This window comes from Sander lucioperca, chromosome 3 (genome assembly GCF_008315115.2).
Source record: "Sander lucioperca isolate FBNREF2018 chromosome 3, SLUC_FBN_1.2, whole genome shotgun sequence".
Classification (NCBI taxonomy): domain Eukaryota; kingdom Metazoa; phylum Chordata; class Actinopteri; order Perciformes; family Percidae; genus Sander; species Sander lucioperca.
In genome coordinates, this window is record NC_050175.1 from 22,752,055 (window position 1) to 22,774,387 (window position 22,333).

The 22,333-nt window shown below is 38.5% G+C and overlaps 2 protein-coding genes across 7 annotated transcripts; one reads left to right on the forward strand and one right to left on the reverse strand.

Moving 5' to 3' along the window:
- Window positions 1-48: 48 nt before the first annotated feature.
- On the forward strand, window positions 49-13,279 carry pkd1l3 (polycystic kidney disease 1-like 3). The gene is made up of 20 exons (XM_031324301.2): window positions 49-80; window positions 191-252; window positions 372-434; window positions 548-706; window positions 791-903; window positions 1,049-1,172; window positions 1,346-1,468; window positions 2,215-2,434; window positions 2,591-2,772; window positions 3,082-3,312; window positions 4,047-4,148; window positions 5,023-5,201; window positions 6,053-6,199; window positions 6,282-6,484; window positions 8,507-8,694; window positions 9,113-9,245; window positions 10,038-10,233; window positions 10,356-10,572; window positions 10,689-10,773; window positions 12,029-13,279. Exons 1-20 carry the CDS (start codon window positions 53-55, stop codon window positions 12,073-12,075), a joined length of 2,802 nt encoding a protein of 933 aa, XP_031180161.1. The 5' UTR covers window positions 49-52; the 3' UTR covers window positions 12,076-13,279.
- On the reverse strand, window positions 1,161-21,900 carry ist1 (IST1 factor associated with ESCRT-III). 6 transcript variants are annotated; one of them, XM_031324305.2, is made up of 11 exons: window positions 21,775-21,900; window positions 21,078-21,178; window positions 20,753-20,933; window positions 20,493-20,580; window positions 20,289-20,372; window positions 20,076-20,186; window positions 19,798-19,980; window positions 18,826-18,927; window positions 18,256-18,301; window positions 17,434-17,606; window positions 1,161-1,228 (listed from the first exon to the last, which is right to left on the reverse strand). In XM_031324305.2, the coding sequence occupies exons 2-10, from the start codon at window positions 21,163-21,165 to the stop codon at window positions 17,452-17,454; spliced, it is 1,038 nt and encodes a 345-aa protein (XP_031180165.1). In that variant the 5' UTR covers window positions 21,166-21,178; window positions 21,775-21,900; the 3' UTR covers window positions 1,161-1,228; window positions 17,434-17,451. The 6 variants fall into 6 exon arrangements, with proteins under 6 accessions (XP_031180165.1, XP_031180166.1, XP_031180167.1 ...); XM_031324306.2 differs by having other exon boundaries at window positions 1,179-1,260; XM_031324307.2 differs by lacking the exon at window positions 1,161-1,228 and having other exon boundaries at window positions 15,628-17,606; window positions 18,256-18,262.
- Between the last annotated feature and the right edge of the window lie 433 nt (window positions 21,901-22,333).

Consider the following 22,333-nt stretch of genomic DNA (forward strand, 5'->3'; position numbering starts at 1 on the left):
TCCAGACTCAATTTTCATGTTAGTTTTGTTCTTGTTTTCTTCGCAGAGCACAATGGTGTCTAGTCCTGCAACCAGATCTCGTAAGTTGAATTGAAACATTATGTGTCTCATCAACAATAAAATTGGGGAATGTAAGAAGTGTATCTACCTCTCCTTCTTTCTCTACATCTCCAACACACATTTATTTCAGGACCCAAAAGGGATGTAAATACCATGGCTTTGTATGTTACAAACATGCACAAACTTCTCCTGGTGAGCGATGCCTAATTAATTTCACATACAGACTGTTTGACCCACAAATCATGAAAACCATTGAATTAATAGTAGTTAATTATACCTCAAAGTTCACAAGTGCTGTTCTTCTGAGACAGGAAGCAGATGCAGAACTACTGCGAATGGAAACGACAGTAGGGGAGCCGACAAACGACAACAGGGTGGGTACCTTCACTTCATGATTATACATTATTGTTGTTGCATTATTCACCTTTTTTATGCTGAGAGATTAAGTCATTGCGCATTAAATTAATGCCTGTTTTTCCTTTCTCAGGACAAATTCATTCAGTATTTGTTGAATGGGGTTAAAACCCTTACTAAAGATTTTTTTTTGCAAAGCAACAACACTATCAGTCACATCATCAACTGTAGCACTGGCATCCTCCTTCTCTCATTGAACAAATGTGACATCCAGACTAACCCGAACCCTACCGTAAGTACTGTGACAGCATTTCACTTTTGTCATTATTATGGCTGTTACACTCAGGTGATGTTGCATCCCCCCCCTCCCCTCCAGTCTTTGTTTGAGAAGGTCTTTGAAATCTTTCGGACAGTCGCAATGCTGGTGGGTTTATCATCCAACCAGAGCATTGTCATCAGGCACCCAACAGGCACCATCTATCAGAGCACGTAGGTATTTTCTTTCAGAGTATCGCTCGTCTGGCATTTCTGGTATTGCAAACACATTTGCAATTTTTAACCATATAAAAATGGCAGCAAGCATGTTTAAAAACTGCTATACAGTATATTCTAAATTTGATTTCCCTCCTTTCAGTTACACACCTGCTGACCTCGGCAATGCTGTGCTGGGATCAGAGCAAGATGGTGTGTTCATCAAACTCCCCTCATTTGCAGCACTTCAGCCTCAGCTTGGAAGACAAAGCACAATCATTGCTCAGGTCTGTGTGTGTGTGTGTGTGTGTGTGTGTGTGTGTGTGTGTGTGTGTGTGTGTGTGTGTGTGTGTGTGTGTGTGTGTGTGTGTGTGTGTGCGTGCATTATTGTCATGTGTATGTGTTTTTGCATCTTTGTTGTCATCTACATTCTTTTCAACAGAGCTTTTCTCCTTCTTAGATGGCTGCATTCTCACAGAATCCCCATCCATCTAATAACAACATCTCAGGAACTGTTTGCAGCCTTATACTTAGTAATGGAGTATCAGACATAAATCTGGCCAACCTGCCAGAGATGATAGAGGTATAGCCAATTTGAGAATTGGGTATCATTTGTGTCATTTGTACTATAGTACTAATTTTTGGATGTAGGTGGCAAGCAAATGTGACATTTGCAGAACAATACAGACAATTTAATACCATGGTGAATCCATAGAGCCAGTTAGTGCAATTTTGAAATTGACAGAGGTGAGATTGACATGTCACATGACATGAACCAGGAAACACCAGTTTTATTAGAAAGGTTCATCAGAGCGACTGCATAGAGAGTGAAGCTCCTCGCTGGCAGGTGAAAAGAAGCAGCTAGTGACACCTTGTTTATCAGAGCAATAATCCTTGCCAGATCAACAGTGAAGTAAGCAGTGACAAAAAACACAAAACAGAAGAATTTACTGTTTCAAATTGGAGAGAAAAAGGTGGTCACATCCTTTGTTTGATGTATTTGAAAAACTCCCTTCAGGCAGATGGTATAGGGTACCCACATCTGTTTCAAATTATATTTTTGTTGTTGTTGAGCCTTTTCATGAAATATTGACTCTCTTAGATCATTGTAGTATAAACAGTCTACAGGAAAATGAAACTCACATTTCAACAGAGCTCACACAATCTATTTTTGTCCAGGACATTGTTGAATTTGCCAACTTTATTATTTAGAGGAAAAATACCTCTTCTTAATTGTGCAAATAAATAGTAAAATATGATTCAGGGCTATGTTTTTGCTTGATTAAGATATTCTTTAGTAATACTAACTTGCTCTCTCCGGTTTTCTAGATCTTTTTGCCTCATCCAAATGCTTCAATACTGACGAACAGTAACATTGTGTTGGAGGAAAACACAAAAGCGCTGACCAATATCAACGTCTCAGACACTAATATGACCATCTTCTTCAGCGTGGAGTCCAGTGCTAATGTGTCCTTGGTTCTTAGGTTGTCTCAAGGGTCACCTCCTAACGATACATATTTCCGCAACACAACCACCTTGAACCTAACAAGTAACTGTCACTACATGCAGGCATTGCTGCATACCCTAACCTCTGATTGTGTAGTCATTGAGTTCCTGTAACACTGTCTAGCATAGGAGAGACAATATTTTATTGGTATATTGGTTTTGCATTATGAAGTCATATGTTGGCTGATTTTTGCAACAGGAGGCTATCGCTGGATGATAACCCCGGAGATGTTACAGCATACACCTGGAGTCTGGTATGTTGACACTGGACTCTTTGATTCCACTTGGAAGCCAGGCCTGATGCTGAGGATCACTTCTTTTATGAGCAAGTGCTTGTACTGGGACATAGAGCATGAGACATGGAGCACTGAGGGCTGCCAGGTGAGTTTCCACCTGGATACTGTTTTGGCCCTGCATGTGCAGAAATGTTCTAGTAGCACCAGTTTAGTTTAGTTTATTTAAGGATTGCTATCAGAAGCACACACATGTGCCTCTGGTCTTCCTGGGGTCCTGAACATAAAGATACAAAACATACGATAAAATTACAGACATTTTAAGATATAAACACAATCTCTAAGATAGACAGATGCACAAATGAGAATAATTAAGGACTTAGCAGTACAATTAAACATGAAAACAAAGAGAGAAGTAGTTCCATATCAGACAGTGATGTGCTGTCTTTCGTCTCAGGTGGGGGACAAAAGCACTCCAGAACTAACACAGTGTCTGTGTAACCACCTCACCCTCTTTGGGAGCTCCTTTTTTGTGATGCCAAACTACGTGGACCTTTCTCGCACAGGAGAGCTGTTTTCCACCGTGTCTCAAAATTATGTGGTGCTGGCACTGCTGTGTGCTTTCTTCGGGCTCTATCTGGTCACTCTGCTGTGGGCCTGCTATGCCGACCGCAGGGCACGCTCTAAGGTCAGTCTCTCCTAACAGCTCTCATAAGACGTCTTTTTGTATGTGTGTTTCATACTATGTGATGTTTCAATCAGTGATGGAAGAGGTACTTAGGTCTTTTACTTAAGTAAAAGTAGCAATACCACAGTGTAAAAATAAATCCTACATTCTAAATCATACTAAAGTAAAGGTAGCCTACGTAAGTTTTAGCACCAAAATGTAGAGTGCAAAAAGTAAAATTACTCATTTTGCAAAATGGCCCATTTTATAATATACAGTAGATTATATTACTGGATTATAATATTAATGCATCAAAGTGTAAGCATCATTAATGTTGCAGCTGGTAAAGGTGGGGCTAATTTCTCATATCCTGCAGGGTTACTTTATCATAATAATACACAATATTTTATTAGTTGATTTATATTTTGTATTTATAAAGTACAATTACCTCAAAATTGTATTAAAGTACAGTACTTGAGTAAATATACTTAGTTACTTTCCACCACTGGTTTTAACCCACAGTCCAATGTTACCATGTATTCAGCTATGAGTAATCTTCAAGCCACATTAGAAAAATGCATACTCTCTTGATAATTATGAACTATTTTCAAGTGTGCCGTCTCCCAACATTAAGCCATAAATGTCCTTTTTTTGGAATGGTGGATATTTTGTTTGGAAACTAAACTATTCATATTCATTCCACCTGCCAACACATTCTTATATATGAACCACCATGTTTTATGTTGAACTATCAGAGGAAGATGACTCTGCTGGAAGACAACCACCCAGGCGCTCAGTACAACTATCTGATCGGTGTCCAAACAGGCCATCGCAAGAATGCTGGGACCACCGCCAATGTAAGAGTCTTCTTTCATTGACAGAATTATGGTTTGTTTCTATTTACTATTGTTTACTGCTACCATACATCATGGCTTAAAGATCCATACTGTATGTTTAAGCCTGTTTACAACAAATTGTGTATACTTCAGATTAATGCATTTTCTCCTACTTCTCAGACTGCTAGTTGGTTCACTTCAAGTTACAATATGAATATAGTTGATGCTGAACATTTTTAGTATGTTGAAAGCATGGATTGTTTTTAAATATTTGCTGAGGGAAGCCACAACATTTGAGTTTAACTGAATAGTATTGCATTCACATGTATCTTCTCATAAAATCTAATCCAGAAGGCAACAAGCAAACATAGCCATTGTGAAAAGGATAATGTAAACTTGGGATAAACCCTAAAGTACAGGGTTCCAATTTTTAATGTCTATCTTGAAACAATAGTAAGGGGCTTATATGAACAACAGTCCGTATGGACAGGGGGACTGATTACACCTGACTATTGTTTTCAGACAGACTTGAAAAATTGTGAACGTATCCTTTAACAATTAAAGTTCTGGTCTGTTGGGCCAACTCACAAGTCTTTGATGTTCAAACTTCCCACCAACACCTAAATGCATCAGAATGCTGGACCCAGCCACTTACAATAATAATTACAATATAATTGTATTTATATATAATTAAATATTTTTAAAAATCAAGTATGAAAGTATTAAAAATGCACTGATTAGTTTAAATCTATGACCTGGCAGTTATGTCAGGTATACACAATTTATAGTAAATGGACTAAACTATGACACTAAAGTGTGGTCCTTTACACAATCTTGGTTCAGGTCACTGATGTATGAACCCAGTGCTGTTACATCTGTTTGTTGTGTCATGTAGGTGACAGTGAAGCTGATTGGCTCAGATGGCGAGAGTGACATACACAGCCTCACAGATCCTGAGAAACCTGTGTTTGAGAGAGGAGCTGTGGATATGTTTCTGTTGGCCACCCCCTACCCACTGGGCGAAGTGCGAAACCTCAGACTTCAGCACGACAACTCTGGAGGTCGCCCATCATGGTACTAGAGAAGCAATTAATACATTTAGTACTATTCCAGACCAGGGCACAGTGATTCCCATAAAAAAAAATAAGTTTGTCTTTCAGATATACAGAAACACTAATTTCCCATAGTTGTCCATGGCAGCTTTCTGAAAATGACATGATTTGTTTTAAAACAAGTTTTTTTCTTTAGGTTGTACCTTGACGTGAAATTTACATAGTTGTGTAGTTTTTTTATGCTTGAATTTATTCAGCTCTACACTGGATATGTGAATAATTGGTGGGTGTCATTGTAAAGCTGTAAACAGGGTTGTTACAGTAGAGCTGTGTACAGGTAGCTTTTATTGCCTCTCTGCAGGACAGCTTGCTGGCTTCTTCACAGTGAGACTTTGAAATGTCAGGCCTGTCTCATCATTTAACACTACCTTGTTAACACTTCTCATTAAATACCACTCTCAGCATACTGTTCACATACACACACTTTGAGGAGAATAGATCTGAGCTATAGTATAATATAGAAAGGAATTTGGTCATAAAGAATCGCACAAAATGCTTTGGGCAATATGCAGTACTGTAGTACTTCCAATATGACCAATGTATCAGAGGTTAATGCTATCTTTAATATTAGCTTCGCCCACAGTCAAGAAATCCATGCGAACAGTAAGTGGTAAATGGAAACTTAAAAATAAAATACACAACATACATAATATGTATATAACATTCTCTAATTTTGCTGCCATTTGCTGCTCCCTCTTTGCAAAGTTGCCTAGTGTAGCTTAAATATTATCTAACATCTGCATTTCTCACATAAAATTACTCATATGGTAAACGTTTAATGTTTGTTGTTTTATGAATCCCTTTTATAATAAGGTATATAAACAAGGTGACCGTACAAGACCTCCAAACACGACATGTGATTCACTTCTTTTGTGACTGCTGGTTGAGTGCTGACCATGGAGACAACATGACAAAGAAAACCTTCAATGCTGCCAAGAACAACGAGATTGCCAGCTTCAGGTCAGACCACTTTACACTGCTGAAATAAACAAACTCAGCTCTTGAGGAAGTATCATTATGGGTTTCTGTTTTTCTTTGCCAGGAATATTTTCCATAGCAGAACATCGACTGGCTTCAGGGATGAACACATCTGGGTGTCCATAGTTGATCCTCCCTCACGTAGTCCGTTCACACGTGCCCAGAGGGTCTCTTGCTGCATGAGCCTGCTCCTTTGCACCATGGCCATCAATATCGCCTTCTGGAACATTCCCATAGATACGAACTCGCCAGTAGTCTTCAAGATTGGTGAATTGTGGAGTCTTTAATTATTTTGGCCGCTGATTAGCTTCATGACCTGAAGTGCAAGGTTTCATTCCACAGGGAAAGCTAATCTTTATGTTAATTTCATCAGTGTTGTTGTTGGTTGTTAATAATTGTGTTATAGGTGTCTAACGATGTTTCTCGAATATAAGGTCACTTACACAACAAACCTACAGTTTTATAAGAAAGTCACTGTATTGATCATAAAACCTAACAAACATCTAAATTGTAATATAATGAAAGGTTTTCTTCAGGTCTCAAAGTTTTGAATGAAATGATAAAAGGTAGGAGCCAATTCCCGAGCTGTAGGGGAGGATGTAATTGAGAATCAAGTTAATTGGCTGTTGGTTTTCTCTTGATATAATATATTATCTCCAAAACCTCTGCTTCCACATGCGCAAGTGAAACATTTCCAACTGTGGAGGCGTCAGCACAGCCTCAGAATAAATGTGTGGGATGAGGAACTAGATCCCCCTTTACAAACATTTCCATAATGTTGACATGGTTTGTTGCCTCTCAGAGGTCACAGGTGTTTGCAAGGGCATACATGTAGCAGGTGCGTAAACATGTGTGTGGGTGTATGTGACCGGCAACTCTGGAATGTAAACTAGATTTCACAGAGGTGTTCACAATGTTGATAATTGTATGGATTTGTTTTGGGATGAGAAGCACCCTGTGCAGCTGAGTTTCATCTAATAAACTCACTCATTCACATTTAGCCGAATGCAGATTGTCCACACGAGGGAGCTGTTTAGTTAGTCTCAGACCAGCTCTGCATGGTAACAGTAAATGCTGTGGACGCGCACAAGCTGATGTCGCCACCTGCAGGCAAAAGAAAGTAATAATAGTTATAAGTAAGCTTAAAGCGTAACTCTTGCCAAAAAGCAACCTAGAGTCTTTTTGTGAATGTACCCGAGTCAAACTTTCATTTAAAAGCATAATTAGGACGGAAACTTTTAAAAAAACTTTTAAGATTTACCATATTTTCGTTTTTTCGGTCAAATGGCCTTTTGAATGGGAGTGCTAGGGGCACAACTATGATAGCATCAAAATCACTATTTTTAAAACACTAAGAAGGCTCGACACAACATGAAATTTTGCTCGAAATATCACCAGGGTCTCTACACATGAACTCGAGCATTGAGAACATTCTCCAGAAAAATGATGGATGTTAAATATTTAGCACCAAAGTCAGCCTATATTGCTATTTTACTTAACTTTTTTGCCTTTGCATCCTACCTTTTTTTCTGATGGACAAACAAATTGTGATCAGGACTGTCTTCCTCTCATAAGTAACCAGGAGGAGGACAGAGGACATACAATAACACACACTGGTAAAGCTCAGTATTCAGTACAAAATAGTGCAAGTAAAGATAAATGGCGTGCAATTTAAATGCATGCTAAGTAACTAGGACTACAGTTGAAAGTTAGCCGACTGGCTAACAATGACACATTTACAGAAATGTTGATTAATGTGCATTGTCCTCATAAATTCATAAATCCTAAGTGTCAAATTTGCAGTAGATACTTTTCTTGCCTATAGATGGCACTCACTGGCATGTTTACATCTGCAGATCTAAACTTATTTTTGTTTTCTTTTAAAATCAGCTGATTGGCATAAAAACACTCATCTCCAACCGCAGTGAGGCAAACAGTCATAATACATAATAAAAAAAATGTCTTCAAAGGACTCGCATCAGACATGAATTAGCCTACTGTTAATAGACTGGTAATAGTTCAATAGAAAGAATGAGTGGTAGCCTTCATTGGGAGTCATTGAATCCTGTTAGCTCCGTTTTGCTCTCCACCCACTCCTAAAGGGGAATATCTGCCAAATGCTCCACCATTTTCACCAGTCAGTCACTAATTTTGTCAGTTTGCCGTTTGGTCTTGGGCAGGTAGTGAACAGACTTTATCAGAGCTTAAATTAGGTTAAAGAGAGCCATGAAACCAATTCAGTTGCTTCTCATCCCTGACACTGTGTCCTTGTTTTTGTTGTATCTCCAGGTTCATTGCAAATCACCTGGCAGGCGCTCATGGTGGGGATACAGAGTGGTCTTCTCATGTTTCCAATCAACATCCTCATCATCACCATCTTCCGAAGCATCAGACCTCGCATGATTTCAAAATCTCAAAAAGGCGACTCTGAGGAGAACTTAAGACCCCCTGCAGTTAATATACCAACTATTCTGAAGGTGTGTTTGCATGATGTAATCTCTACAGGTATGACTGTGTTTAGCACTTTTTTGTGTGATTTGTGCGGTCTTTGGTGTTTTTTGCCCCTAACGTCTCCTCCCAGGCAGCACGGCAATGGTTATGTTTAGGGTTAAGGTTAGGGTTAGCTGCCTGGAAGGCGCTGTTGGAGGCAAAAAACACCATTGAGCGATTTGTGCATTACTCTGATGAATTGCATTTGCCTCATCACTGATCTTGTAAGCCCAGTAACACATTTCCCATTCAGTTTATGTTGCAGTTACTGCAGGTGCCCTATGTGGCTTTAACTTCTGCTGATCTTTATACTGTAAAATATGTACTCTTACGTTTTCCTGTGTTTGATTAAATAGTTTACATGTAGCATTTGGTATTTTTTGTGCATCCCTCGAACATCCCTAGGACACAGAGAAGGTGATTTCTTTGGTGAGCAGTAGTCCGAGAAACAAGATGTCAGAGATGCACAGGCTGGAGTCTACCGCTGACCTCTACCCTGCCTTGGACAGGGTGCATGAATTCATCCAGCTTATGCAAGGTGTTTTTAAAAAAAAAAATAAAATTTTTTTATGTATTTTATGTTTTTCACAGTAAATTAGCAAACATTGACTACCTCCTGTTAGCCTGGTCTTTTCTGTACAATGAAGGTAAAAAGATTAACACAAACTCAAATGTAATGTGCATTTACATAAAAGGACAAATAACCTGAACAACATTATACAGAAACAAAAAATCCAAAAGGCCTAAGATGGGGCAAGTGGGTGAATAAGTCACACCAAAGGGTGAGGGTGTGGACTTGACCAACTGCCACTTTGCTCGTTTGCAAGCCATGATGTCTCTCTGTCATGGGTGGGCCAAATTCTCTGGGCGGGAAAAGCAGAGAAAGGGGAGGTAACCTTGCTCCTTATGATGTCATAAGGAGCAGATTCCAGATCGGCCCATCTGAACTTTCTTTTTCTCAAAGGCAGAGCAGGAAACCCAGGGCTTGGTTTACACCTATCACCATTTCTAGCCACTGGGGGACCATAGACAGGCTGGGGGAACGCATATTAATGTTAAAAAAGTGAAATTTTCATGCCATGGGACCTTTACGGGCCACACCAACAGAGTGAGTCTCTGAACACTCTCCAACTTCCCCAGCCTATCTGTTGCTCTCAGCTCCAAGCTCAGTAATTCCTACTGAAGATGTGAATCTTAAAAACGCAGGTCACAAATACATAACCTTAATTTAAAAAAGAAGATTTGATTTGGTGCACTAGTGAGTATTGCAGTGTATATGCTGTGCAGAGAAATGTAATGGCATACTGGGCTGTATGTAATCCTGTCAAAGGGGAGAGTGAGAGTGACCCCCACTGGGTGTACTGCAGCAAGTTCCTTCTGGCTGGTCTCTGTCACCTCCTGATGTGCCTGGAGAAACTGGATGAAAAGCACTTCCCGAGTCCACAGGAGTACCAGCAGACCCTCAACTTCACCAACCTGCTGGTTCGCAAGGCTGAGATGGTCTTCAGTAGCCACTTGGCCTACTGGTCAGCACTCCAGCCGACACACAGACATAAAAACTAAAATATTTGTATAGAGTAGTTCTGGTTTTATTTGACTGTAACATTGTGTGTTTTTTCTTCTCATTTCTTCCTTCTCTTTGGCCCAGCCCGCCTCCCTTAAAGAAGAAGAAGAAGGCAGCGAGCTGCTGGCTGCCCTGGTGGTGTGTGTTCCTGGGCTGGTTCCTGTTGCTATCCATCAGTGGAGTATCCACTTTCTTCACCCTGGTGTATGGCTTGAGTTACGGCAAAGAAAAGTCAATCAAGTGGGTCATGTCTCTGGGCCTCTCCCTGTTCCAGAGCATCTTTATACTGCAGCCTCTCAAGGTGGGTAAAGACAAAAACACTTACAACTATATTCTTTCCAGAATGCCACACTAGATAAAGGATAATATGACTACATTTAAGATAATTTTCTTTGTTGTGGCTTGTTTTGTTCACAGGTTCTAGGCGTTGCTGTGTTTTTTGCCCTGCTGCTGAAACCTGTAGTTGTTGAGGAGTCTGAAGAAATTGAGCAGGTGAAGTTAGGTAAGAAAAACATTATGCAGTCCATCTGTTACCAGAACAGGTTGCTGTTGGTCAAATATTGTGTAGTAAGTGCTGTGCTCAAAATGTCATGTCTGCTACAATGTGTCATGCATTATGTAATCTTTTCTTTGTCTTTAATATTGTCGGTATTCATCTGATACCTGCGATGTTTAGTACTGAGATCTGTTTTTCATCATCCTTAAAGCTGGTACAATCAATATTTTACATTAACAATGGGTCAAATGAGTACTGTAGGTAACAAACCGACAGAGAATTATCACCCACCTCTGCAGTTCCGCTCGGGTCTTGTTGTTGTGTCTTTTAATGCATTGTGTTGGTTTTACAACTCAAACCTAAATTGTTTTTGTTCACTCTCAAAGTGTTGTTTTCGGATGTAGCAGACTTTGAAAACCCACTGTACGCTACCTGCTCAGCACCAAACAGCAGAATTAGCAACTAGCTGGTGAACATAGTGGAGCATTTATCTGTTAAAGAGCCACATATTTAACCTAAGGAGTTAGTGGAGACCAAAAACAGAGCTAAAACAGAGTGAATAATAGACTTACATTCAAACAAGTTGCCCCATGTCTGCTGTATGTGTAAATAAGCAACTGTGACACGTTGCTAAAACGTTCGCCATGACAGCTTAAAAGTGATAATATGTCAATGTTGTGTTCACGGCTTGTTTCTGCTGCCCCCAAGTGGATAACATTTCCGTTAATGCAGGTTTAACAGCTTTTCCAGAATTATAATAATATTTAAATAACACTGTAACCCTAAGGGGAATAATTTACTAGTCTCAGTACATTTTATTTGCTTTAAATTATAGTAAAATATAGTAAATATATAATATATAAATATATAAAACTACTAACTAAAGTTTTAGTTAAAAGTTAAACTAGCAAAAACTGCCTTTTAGGATAAAACGTGAGATGCTGGATTGCAAAATTAGAAAAAGCCTGTAAATTTCATTTATCACATAAATTGTTTAGTCCAAACTACCTATTCATAATTCATTAAGCAGACAGAGGTATACATTCCATTTTGTTTCAGGTTGACTGCAGAGAGCTCTGATGTAATGATGCATATGAAAGAGTAAAAATATTTGCTTTGACAAATATAAACTACTGACCCTTTTAGTTTCCTGCTTCTCCCGAGTGACTTTTTTTTTCTTAAGTGTATCAGTGCATTCTTCCTTCAGTTAAAGAGCAGTAAAGCACTGAGAGTCTTACTGCACTTCTTCTCCATTTAACAGAGCAACAAGACAAGTGTAGACGGTACTCTGGCAGGGACACACTGTGAGGAAGCTGCATTTAGCCGGATAAGCTGTCTTCTCCAACGTGCACAGCTGCGATCCACAGCACCCTCACTTCTTAAACATTCTTTTGCACTTATTATTAGTTCTAACTTTCTGGATATATAAATTAATTCTGTTTTTTTTTTTTATGTGTACAGACTTTCCAAAGTCTGAAAGATGAGTCAGAGTAAATGGGTAATTAAATAACTGTTGTTCTAGCATATCAAAGTGTTGCTTTTTCCAAGTAATTCACTATCCTTGATGATGTGTATGTATACAAAATCTCTGGTTGCTTTACTTCAATTCATGTCAACATACAAAATCAGTAGACTCCATTTAGAGCTTTAAGAGACATTGAAGCACCTTTAGATATTGAAAACGGTAAGACCTATCATGAGCTCTTTGAGGTATTTTCAGAGTGAAGTCTTCAATCAATCAATAAAGTAAACATAATTAACAAGTAATGGAATGGAAGTCCTGCTAGAATTATTGAATGCCTTTCCAGATATACTATATAAAAAGTATGTATACAATCTGCAAAGACAAACATATTTTTTTTTTGTTCTTTTTGTTAATTTTTAAGTTTACCTAAGTTAATTTGGGTTTTAGTGGAGCATTTATTATTATGAACAATATTTCAAGACTCAACAAAGCGAGAAAATACTGAATCCTTCATGTTTTAGCATTAAAAAATGATAAAACCTTACAATATTAATTATTGCCACAAATTAGTTGCTATTAGCAACTTTGAAAAATGTATATGGTCGGCATTCAAAGACAACAGCCACAGCCTACTGCTGTTAACATGACTAGTCATACCATTGTATCACAGCTTTTAGAAGAGTGAGAAGGTGCTTTTGTGTAATATATTTGACAAATGGGAGCTGATTATTAATTAACCACTTTTCTTTTAACCTTCATGTCACTGTAATACATGCTGAAGGTGCATGTCATGACTTTTTCATCTTACATGCCTACATTTATGCGATTCAGCCTGTCCTCCTGTTGAATGATTGATGTAGCAGAACTAACTACATTCAAGTTTGTGCTTTTGGTTTGGGGATACAAGCAGGTCTGCAGATGCTTTAATGCCCTGTCTTAGACCTCCTGTGCTTTTATTTAGTCACTGATTTATTTTTGTTTTCATTTATTGATAATGTGTACGTATTGTATGTGTGAACTTAAATAAACTGATCTATATTATCTTTATTTAATATCCTAATGCATTTAATCATTTAGTGACTTATAACTGAAAGAGCTGAAGACATACAGTAGCTGATAAATCTGTAAACTTGACTGCCAAAACCAATGTTCTGTGCTTCACTGTCACTATTATTATATAAATAATATATATATATATATGTATGCATCCTCCTCTATAATGAATTACAGGATAGATACATAGGGATATTTAAAGAATGATATGGGAGAAAGAATGAGACTACTAATTCAATATACGTTGTTTTTCCTGATAACCTTTCAGATAAACCAAGCTTCAGCATCAGTAGCTGTACATTCTGTTTACACTAAGTACCTTTTGGGTGCTGAATATACATCTTTGTGCTAGTATTTTTGATCTAATCCAAAATGATGTGTTTGTGAGTTTGTAAAAGTGGACAGTTCAATCTCACGTTTGTCCTTGCAGAGCAGATATACTGTACATTTGATATTCTAGTAATCGCATCTAAAAGAATAGACCATGGCACTTTTAAAAAACAGTTTGCTGTCTAATTACTATCACTTCTGAAAAAGGCAGTACATGACCTACTTGTTGTATCATTTTTCTCCACAGCACTCCAGCAGAGTCGCTCGACCCACATTAATGTCAAAGTAACTGGCTGATACACGCCTTCACCGAATAAAAAGAGGAGGTGACGTCAATACCGCTGTGAATTAAGCTAATAATGAATAGTTTGTTAGTAAAGAAAAGCTACAAAACTCACTGGCTCAAAGATGAGATATGTGACATTGTGACGCTTAAAGCCCCATTATTTCCATACATGTAAGACAGTCCAAGAATATTAGTAAACATGAACAGTTCTCTCCCAAATCCAAACTAAGTGCTAAAAATCTAATTTGTAATGCTGTCAAGTATGAAGTATGGAACTGCTCCATAGACAATGAATTGGGAAAGATATTATAGATGACACTGAGAGTACTCAGGGGAATGTTCTTTGTAAGGGTACACTTTCTGTTTTAGAACTGAGATCAATAGAATAATGCTCATTTGGGTAAAAAGGAAAAAGAAAACAAACATGCTGTAGGTCCAAATAAATATTCTCCCATTCATTGTCTATGAAGCAGCTCCAGACTTTATACTTGATGACATCACAGGCTGAAGACTTACTTACTGGTTTCTGGCTCTAAGAGAGATGTTCACAAATATTGATTGAACTTTCCTAGGCCATGGAAATAACATGTTGGAATTCTTAATTTAAGTGGTGTTCCCCTTTTAAACTATTGTTAAAAAGTCAACCCAAATAATTTATTTTAAATATGTATATAAATTATACATCTGCTTGGCGTCGGGGTCCTGATCACCCTGTCCGTGTTATATTCGCTATAACGACCTCCTCGCTCTCACATTATCCCTTACTTAACATATCTCTTGTTCCTGTGTAGGTTGAATGCACTTATAGTAAGCCACTTTGAACAAGTGTCAAATGCATGCATGTCATGTAAACTAATATGCTTTGTTTATTCAACAAAGCACGGGTTAAATAAGGGTTGACCTTTCAATCTTAAAATGTAAGAATGTACGTTCAAAAGTTGTTTTAATAGTGCAACAGAAAAGGATAGATAGTCTAGCTAGCTGCCTGGATTTACCCTGCAGAGATCTGAGGAGCAGTTAACCATAGTCCTCATAAATCAATCTGAATTTAACAATGAACAACACAATGAAAGCGGAAGGAAACGGACATCTGCGAAAATACATGCATCCGGTGGAATTTCCAGCGGCGCTGGAGCAATCCCAGACTGAACGTCATGGATATAGACTAGCAAACACTAGACTTTGAATATTTACACCCTACCACCAGTATTTGAACCACCATTATAGTTGTATTGAGTACAATGTACTATCTTCTCAGTCACAGACACTGACTTGTCTTTTTACAGACATTTAATACTGATTGTAAGACTTAATGAAAAGAAGAGTCCACAAAAAAAAGACTACGTGTACAAAAATGACCACCTTCCCTACACTTGCCCTCTTAAAGAAATGGTTAAGTCTGAGTTCATCTTCATACAGTTCGAGGTCAGCAGGTAGAACGTGTCTCAATATGACGCAGGGTTGTCAAGACAGAATTATTAGGATCCATGAAGAAAGTAAACATATGATCTGAAATAAATAATAAAAAAACTAAACATCAATACATAATCCACTTCATCTATAACTAGAGGCTTGTTGTAGGTCACTACTATTCAATCATATTTCTGTTTAGGAATAATTATTTCATTTTACACTAAGGACCTCTGCTGGTTACTATTCCACATTACAGCAATGTAAAGCAGAGGAAGAGTTGTAAGCAAATAATGTAAAAAAAAATCTTACCAGCTTCCAGTTCCAAATAATCTTTTATTAAATTTTTGTTTTAGTATACAGTGGAAAAAAAACTCATTTTTTGCAACAAGACACCATTTTGTGTCTCAATGATTATCATGAAAGAACAATCCAACGTAGAAAAGACAGTGAGCAGATCACAGTTCTGTAGTGTTAATAATCTCTCTCTACTTCATCCAACACATGTAAAACCTATCAATAAACTGAGTCTATCACCCAGCTGGAAAGCTTTTTAATTTGCTTTCCAGAGATTGCTGAATCATGTTATTCAAGGCCATCGTCCATTTGCCATGCAAGCAGAGCTGGGTGGGGTTAGGTTGCAGTAACGCGTCACGTCTGTATGACGATAAAACCTTCTCACTCCCATTTCTCCACAAGAAATAGAAACATCGACCTCTATTGCCAGTACAGGTGTTTTTTCATCAAATACACAAATTTCAACTTAACAGGTTTTTAAGAGAATTGCGTTTGGGCAAAGCTAATAAAGCAAAGTATAATCTAATCAACTGAGAACCAATACAGGTAACATGTATCCAGTCTTGATGGACAACAAATGCATAATCCTAATACAGACAGGCAAGGCATCCGATGAGAAATGGTGACTAAGGCAAATGCAGTGGTGTTGCACATACAGAATAAGACACATGCACACACGATCACAGAGGACTACACCGACCGATCACCTCTGGGGTCAATATTTATATAAAATCAATCAAATTAGGTTGCTGTGTGGCTGCTCATGTCTGCACACATTTTGTTGTAAATTAAGTACTTTAAAAATGACAAGGTGCATGTATTTGAAAAGACTGACATTCAAGGGGCAAAAAACTTTATTTGGAGATACTGTATATAAAAATCAGATTTGTCAAATATTGGACAACTCCCTACTACCAAACTCTTTTTGCTTTATAGTTCAATCATTCGTGTAAATAGGTCTATATATCATTTTTGTATTATATTACAGATTTCCATACACTGTACCCCTGTAACAGGTTTGACATGTGTCCCCATGAGCTTTTCCTGAAGAGCCCATACACCCCTTTTTCTAGTATAAATAAACCTTGAAGAGAGGCAGTGTTTTAAAACATCCTTTCCACAGTGACAAAATTGCATGACTGCGCATGACACTGAAAATATGGCTTCCATCAGTCTCGATACCTTTATGCAAAGAAAATTGTTGTGTATTGTGCCCTTAGCTCAGAAACAATCTCTAGCCTTTGTTACCGTGAATGCCAGCTTCTCATCAAACTGGGGCAGCCAGTCGGGCCTGTTTGACTAGTCTGAGACAGAACTGAGTGACACAGTGGCAAAGATCGCAGCGACACAGCATGTGCAAAGTAAAATCAAGGCATGTACTGTAAATATTCGTCAGACCCTAAAAGTCCCCCGGAAAAACAATTAAAATCTAAGTTAGGTTATATAGTAGATCACACAGACAAACTGGAAACGTTAAAAGTCGGTGTGACCTCAAATGAGAAGGAGTCAACAGCGGCCAACACCCACATGATTGCATGTAAGAATATATATTATATGCCCTGTAAAAAGAAATTAAAATGTGTGGCAGTCACTGGTACTGCCAACTGAAATGAGAATTCTGTTAACTGACAAGGTCATATTCATACAAATGAGGTAAGAATACATATTTGTTAAATATCTATTTAAGATTACTTCACCGTGGAAGGTGGAGAACTATCCAAATCGGATTCATAGCCTTGAACTTTTTTTCATTTCCTGTTCTGAGCTGCGTAGGTGACAGCACAGGCCTGTGTGAGTGTGTATGTGTGTGTGCGCGCATGTGTATAGACCAGAGATATAGCAATTAGGTCTTCTTCTTCAGCTCCTCGAACCGCCGCGTTAAGTCATCAAAATCAATGTCATCCGAGCTTGTGGTGTTTCTGCCGAAGGAGGATGTTGGGAGTGTGTCGGGAACAGAGGGGAGTTCTGGGAGAGCGTTGTTGTCAAATAGGCCGGGACCTGGAGAGTAATATATGGTATTTAATTCAATGTATGCAGCAGTATATCTGGCAGTTTATACAACAGCAAAAAAATAACAGTGGTGAGTTTCCAACAGGGAATGATAATGGCTTTGTGTGGGAATGTAACCATCACATAATGGAAAGTCAGAATAGTAGAACTACTCAATAGGAAATGTAAATACAGTATAGGAATGGACAAATGCTTACACAGAAGAGGGATCATTTTAATACTATTTCAAAGATAAATCTAGTGAGATCCTATATTTTTCTTCTTGTCAAATATCCTATAAAAAGACAGACCAACAATGAATTTATCCTAAGTATTGTCCATGAGGCCTCTCTGACACAGACCTCTATTGTTGTACAAAAACTTTTAAAAGAAGATCAGCAACACTGTCACCGTTTTTAATCAATACCACGTACGTTCCCAACAAATACACTCTCTACTCTTATTTGGGTAACATCTGCTAAAAACTACAGTGCCCACCTGTTGTAGGAAACTTTTTTATTTTATTTTTATAAATAAAAAAGGCATTTTTACAGGTCTTCAGCAAAAAAGACATTTAACCCTAAATGGGTTTATTTCTGACAGTAACAGAAATATAGAATGTAGGCAACCTTATACTTTAACTGTTGGCAGAACTCACCTACGGCCTGTGAAGGAACAAAAGGTTTGACAGTTAGGTCATCAATCTGAAACACAGAAAATTTGTAAGGGATCGTGCAACCTTCATATTGAAATAAAATAAATATTACATTTGTTAGTGTTCAGAAAGAATTAACAATGTAATTCAACGATACAGAAGTAAAGACAAATAGTAAGAAAATAAAATAAAAAAAGGGAAAACGGCAGGGCTTTTTTTTTTTTTTTTTAAACATCACCTTTAGTGTGCGACACAAAAACTTTAGGACTTAACTAGCCTCAGCTGTCTCTAAAATGCACTAAACACTCTCGCCTGTTCATTTTAATCCCACTCAGAGCAATTGTTCAAGTCAAAGTTAGTAGTTAGTGTTAAGTATTAGCGGTTCATGCTAACTATATCCATGAGGATGAAGGAGAATTTGGGCCTACTCTGAGATATATTGTGTAAATAAGTAGAAAACAGGCAAAACTGCAAGCAAGTTGAATGAACTGCTCTTCCCTGAGTGGTGCCCTGCCCTGTCCGTCTGTCCATCTGTGGGAATGGGGCATGGACAGGAAGGGTTCAGTCACTTACAGACTCGTATGTGGGGGGACAAGAGGGCAGCTGAGGGGGCAGCCCTCCTCCCATGGGGTGCTGGAAGTCATTGTAGGTTCCAACTGGAGCATTATACGGTTCCTGGAGGAAAACAACAGTCAGGTACAAGTCAGAGGGAGGCAGTTGACTACTGTAAGTGCATAATTCTCATCTCTTTTAGGATAGGAAAGTACAATTGTTTTGAGATCATACATCACATTTTGGGTGCCATCATCGCTGGTAAAACTACATCTTTCACACATCGCCACATGGTCGTATCATCACAATAACCGTCTTCAACGCAATAATCAGTAATGGCTGGGAAGGACTAACTGCTTAGAAATGGGCCAAAACGTTAACTTTACTTCAGAATAAAATGGACCGTATTTTGTTAAAGGGTATGTTTATTCAAATCACAAAACAAATCACTAAACACAACAGACCTCTTTTCCGGCAACTTTAGTTGGAAACAGTTTCAGGAGAAATGTCCAAAACTGGCCACAGTAATATCACTTCTTTCTCTCTCTGTGGACTTCTTTGAATAACCAGGACATTGCTAATGAAACACATGTTGCTGTTCAGTTTTTCAAAAAGGAATTTGTGGATGCTTTGAGCCTCAAAAACAAAATTCCATTAACCTCTGTCATGGTGGGATGGTAGCCAAAGTTCTTTTTTGGTGATATAGGGGAACTTTCCCTTTAAAGCAAGTTAAAAATATGTCGAAAACTCAAATGATGACCATCTTTTTAAAAGATATGTTGTTGTATTATAAACATGTTTTAAATCATTAAAAGTAAATGTTTGTTTTAACGCCGTTTGAGGATTTATCATAATTATCAAGATAATATCATACATCCCATTAATTTTGGCAAAGGTAATTGCACTCCGTGGTTGGTAGATATGACGATATATACTGTGATTGAAGATTTCATCCATGTAGCTTACTCCTATGAAATGAAAATGAACTCTTACCGCTCCTTTGGGAGGTGGATAGTTGAAAGCTGTTGGCATAGGCATGGGCATGGGCATAGGCATGGGCATAGCTGCATTGGGAGCAGTGAAACCTCCGCCACCCCCACCTCCTCCTCCTCTTCCAGACTTCTTGTCATTGTCCACGTCAATCAGGTTTGCATCCTCTCCAAGAGACACCTCGGGCTGTCCGGAGACAGGGGTGGATAAGTGGGTAAATAAACACAATACATGACTTCATCCTTCATAGTGAGTGATAACAGATTCTTTTTAAATCTTACCCGGACCATAGCATCAGGTTCATATGGCACATTATAGTTCTTGGCGATCTCTATCAGGTAGCGCTCCACCAAGATCTTGGGAGGGGCCTCCACGCCCAGTTTATGCATCAACTATAAACACATCAGATATTTGATTAGGTCCCGCTAAGAAATTACTAGGCTAAAGGTTAGTAACAGTCAGTTAAGTGGACAGTCAGTGAATAAATTGCCTACCCTATCATTGACTGTGCCAATCTGGTTCGTCCTGCACAGCTTGCCGTACTCCTTGCTATATTTTGCACATAGCTGTTCAGATACCTGATAGAAGCATTTAGAGATAAAACTGTCAAGAGTGGCATATTAGGAATAAATGGACAGAACTTGTTCAATATGGTTGTGAATGCCATCAGTACTATGTTATATCTAGACAGTACTTACAGTTCTTAGTTCAGACACCTCTGCCTGGAGGCGAGGAGCTGCCCAGATGAGAGTGGACACTGCCTCCTGTAGGCCTGGGTCCAGTTCCCTACGTGGAAAAACAGAAAATGGGTTAAAAAGAAAAGGCCATAATGACAGCCAGAGATAAAGTTAATAGCAAAGTGAAACCCCCACATTCCCCATAATCAATGAATGTACACTGTACGTCAGTATGTTCAATACAAGTGGTATTGGTACACCTCGTTGGCTAAGTTACTCACTTCATGGACTGAATGAGACCAAAGCGAGTCAGCAGGAGGTCACAGTAGAGCTCCAGGATCTCCATGGCTTCCACCATATAGTCTTCTCTTATAATGTGCTCCACACGGATTCGTGCCCGCTCATCCTTTCCTGATGACAGGTAATCTGCGATCTCTTTCCTTGCCTTTTGAGCAAGTTCAGCTTCATTTAAAATTTGTGAATGTAAGTGAGAAAAGGTAAACTGTCATTACTTGGGAGGAACAGAAATATGAAACAAGAACCCACTGATTCCACATCATCAACTGTATGAGTAGTACCAGGGTTTTTATTCAGCCCAGGACTTACTTTTCTTTTTCTCAAGGAGTTTGAGTCGGTTAATGACCAGCCGGAGGTTGACTCTTAGCCTCTCTGCTTTAAATCCTCCTCCCAGCATGATGATAGACTATTTATAAACAGAGGAGCATGAGAGGAGCAGAATCCATACAGGAAGCATACAACCAAAACCAACCTACATAGTCCATTAACCTCGCCCCCACCTCTGATCCAGTTAATCACTTGATCATGTGAGCATGACCATCCCATCGCAACAGAATGACTAAGCAGATTTAGCTACTCATAACAAATACAACACACGCGAACACTTTAAGCCACCATTAAACGTTTAAAAGCTCAAATTGGTAATGTTAGCCTTAGCCTTAGCCTGACGCGACCGACAGCTGACGCGGCTAGCTAACGTTACCATCTTATCTAGCTTTTTAATATCTCGGTTTTTCAGTTCTTCACTAAACCACGCTATAATATAACGTTAGACGTTTAGAAACCAAACCCGGTGTCTGTGTTGCCAACCCTGACTGTTAGCTAGCTTTTGCTTTGTTAGCAGTCTGTTCTGTCACCGTTTGCGCTAACCAACGTAAGCTAACGTTACCAAGCTCTCGCTCAACGCTAGCAGTCAAAACAAACTGATAAAACACATTTTAGTTTGAAGAATTGTTCAATTTTAAAGCGATCAACCGTTAATAAATAGACCGTTTATTTAACTTACCTGTAAATATCAGTGAAGCGTACACCAACTTATTTGGGTTTCTGTCTGTCTGTTTCGTCGCCCGGTTCACTTCCGTAATGATCTTTAGTGACATCATGGGAATTTTACCTCAAGGGGGCGTGGTCTTCATACTTTCTGTCAAACAAGAGTCAACCAGTGTGGTTTGCTACACTTTCTTAATAGAAACAGTTACTACTTACAACTTAAAGTAGTTTTTTTTTTTTTTTTTTTTTTTACTTTTACGTTATTATATTTCAGAGAAAAATATTCCACTTTCTATTGTACAAGATGGTTACCTACACATTACACAAGCTAATTAAATGAAGTTAGATTTGACATAAAAACACATATAGTCAGTCTCTAAAACGTGATGGGATAAATTACCCAGCAGTATAAAATTAGCTACACCTCCACTAGCTACTTTAAATGCTGCTTACATGTTAATTTGTCTATAATAATCCAATACCTGTGATAAAATAAAACTGAGGGCGTGAGGGGTCAATCTGCATAATTAGTTGGTTTTTTTTTTCAACTTTTGATACTTTCACTACTAATACTT

What these genes read in the sequence shown, in the direction of transcription:
- pkd1l3 (XM_031324301.2), top strand. Translation starts at nt 53, where the DNA reads ATGGTGTCTAGTCCTGCAACCAGATCTC. An exon ending in GGCACCATCTATCAGAGCAC is followed by an intron (nt 904 to 1,048) that starts GTAGGTATTTTC and finishes CCCTCCTTTCAG; the next exon opens with TTACACACCTGCTGACCTCG. An exon ending in AACGAGATTGCCAGCTTCAG is followed by an intron (nt 6,200 to 6,281) that starts GTCAGACCACTT and finishes TTTCTTTGCCAG; the next exon opens with GAATATTTTCCATAGCAGAA.
- ist1 (XM_031324305.2), bottom strand. Translation starts at nt 21,165, where the DNA reads ATGCTGGGAGGAGGATTTAAAGCAGAGAGGCTAAGAGTCAACCTCCGG. An exon ending in ATCCACCTCCCAAAGGAGCG is followed by an intron (nt 18,928 to 19,797) that starts GTAAGAGTTCAT and finishes GTTTTCCTCCAG; the next exon opens with GAACCGTATAATGCTCCAGT. An exon ending in TGTTCCTTCACAGGCCGTAG is followed by an intron (nt 17,607 to 18,255) that starts GTGAGTTCTGCC and finishes ATTACTCTCCAG; the next exon opens with GTCCCGGCCTATTTGACAAC.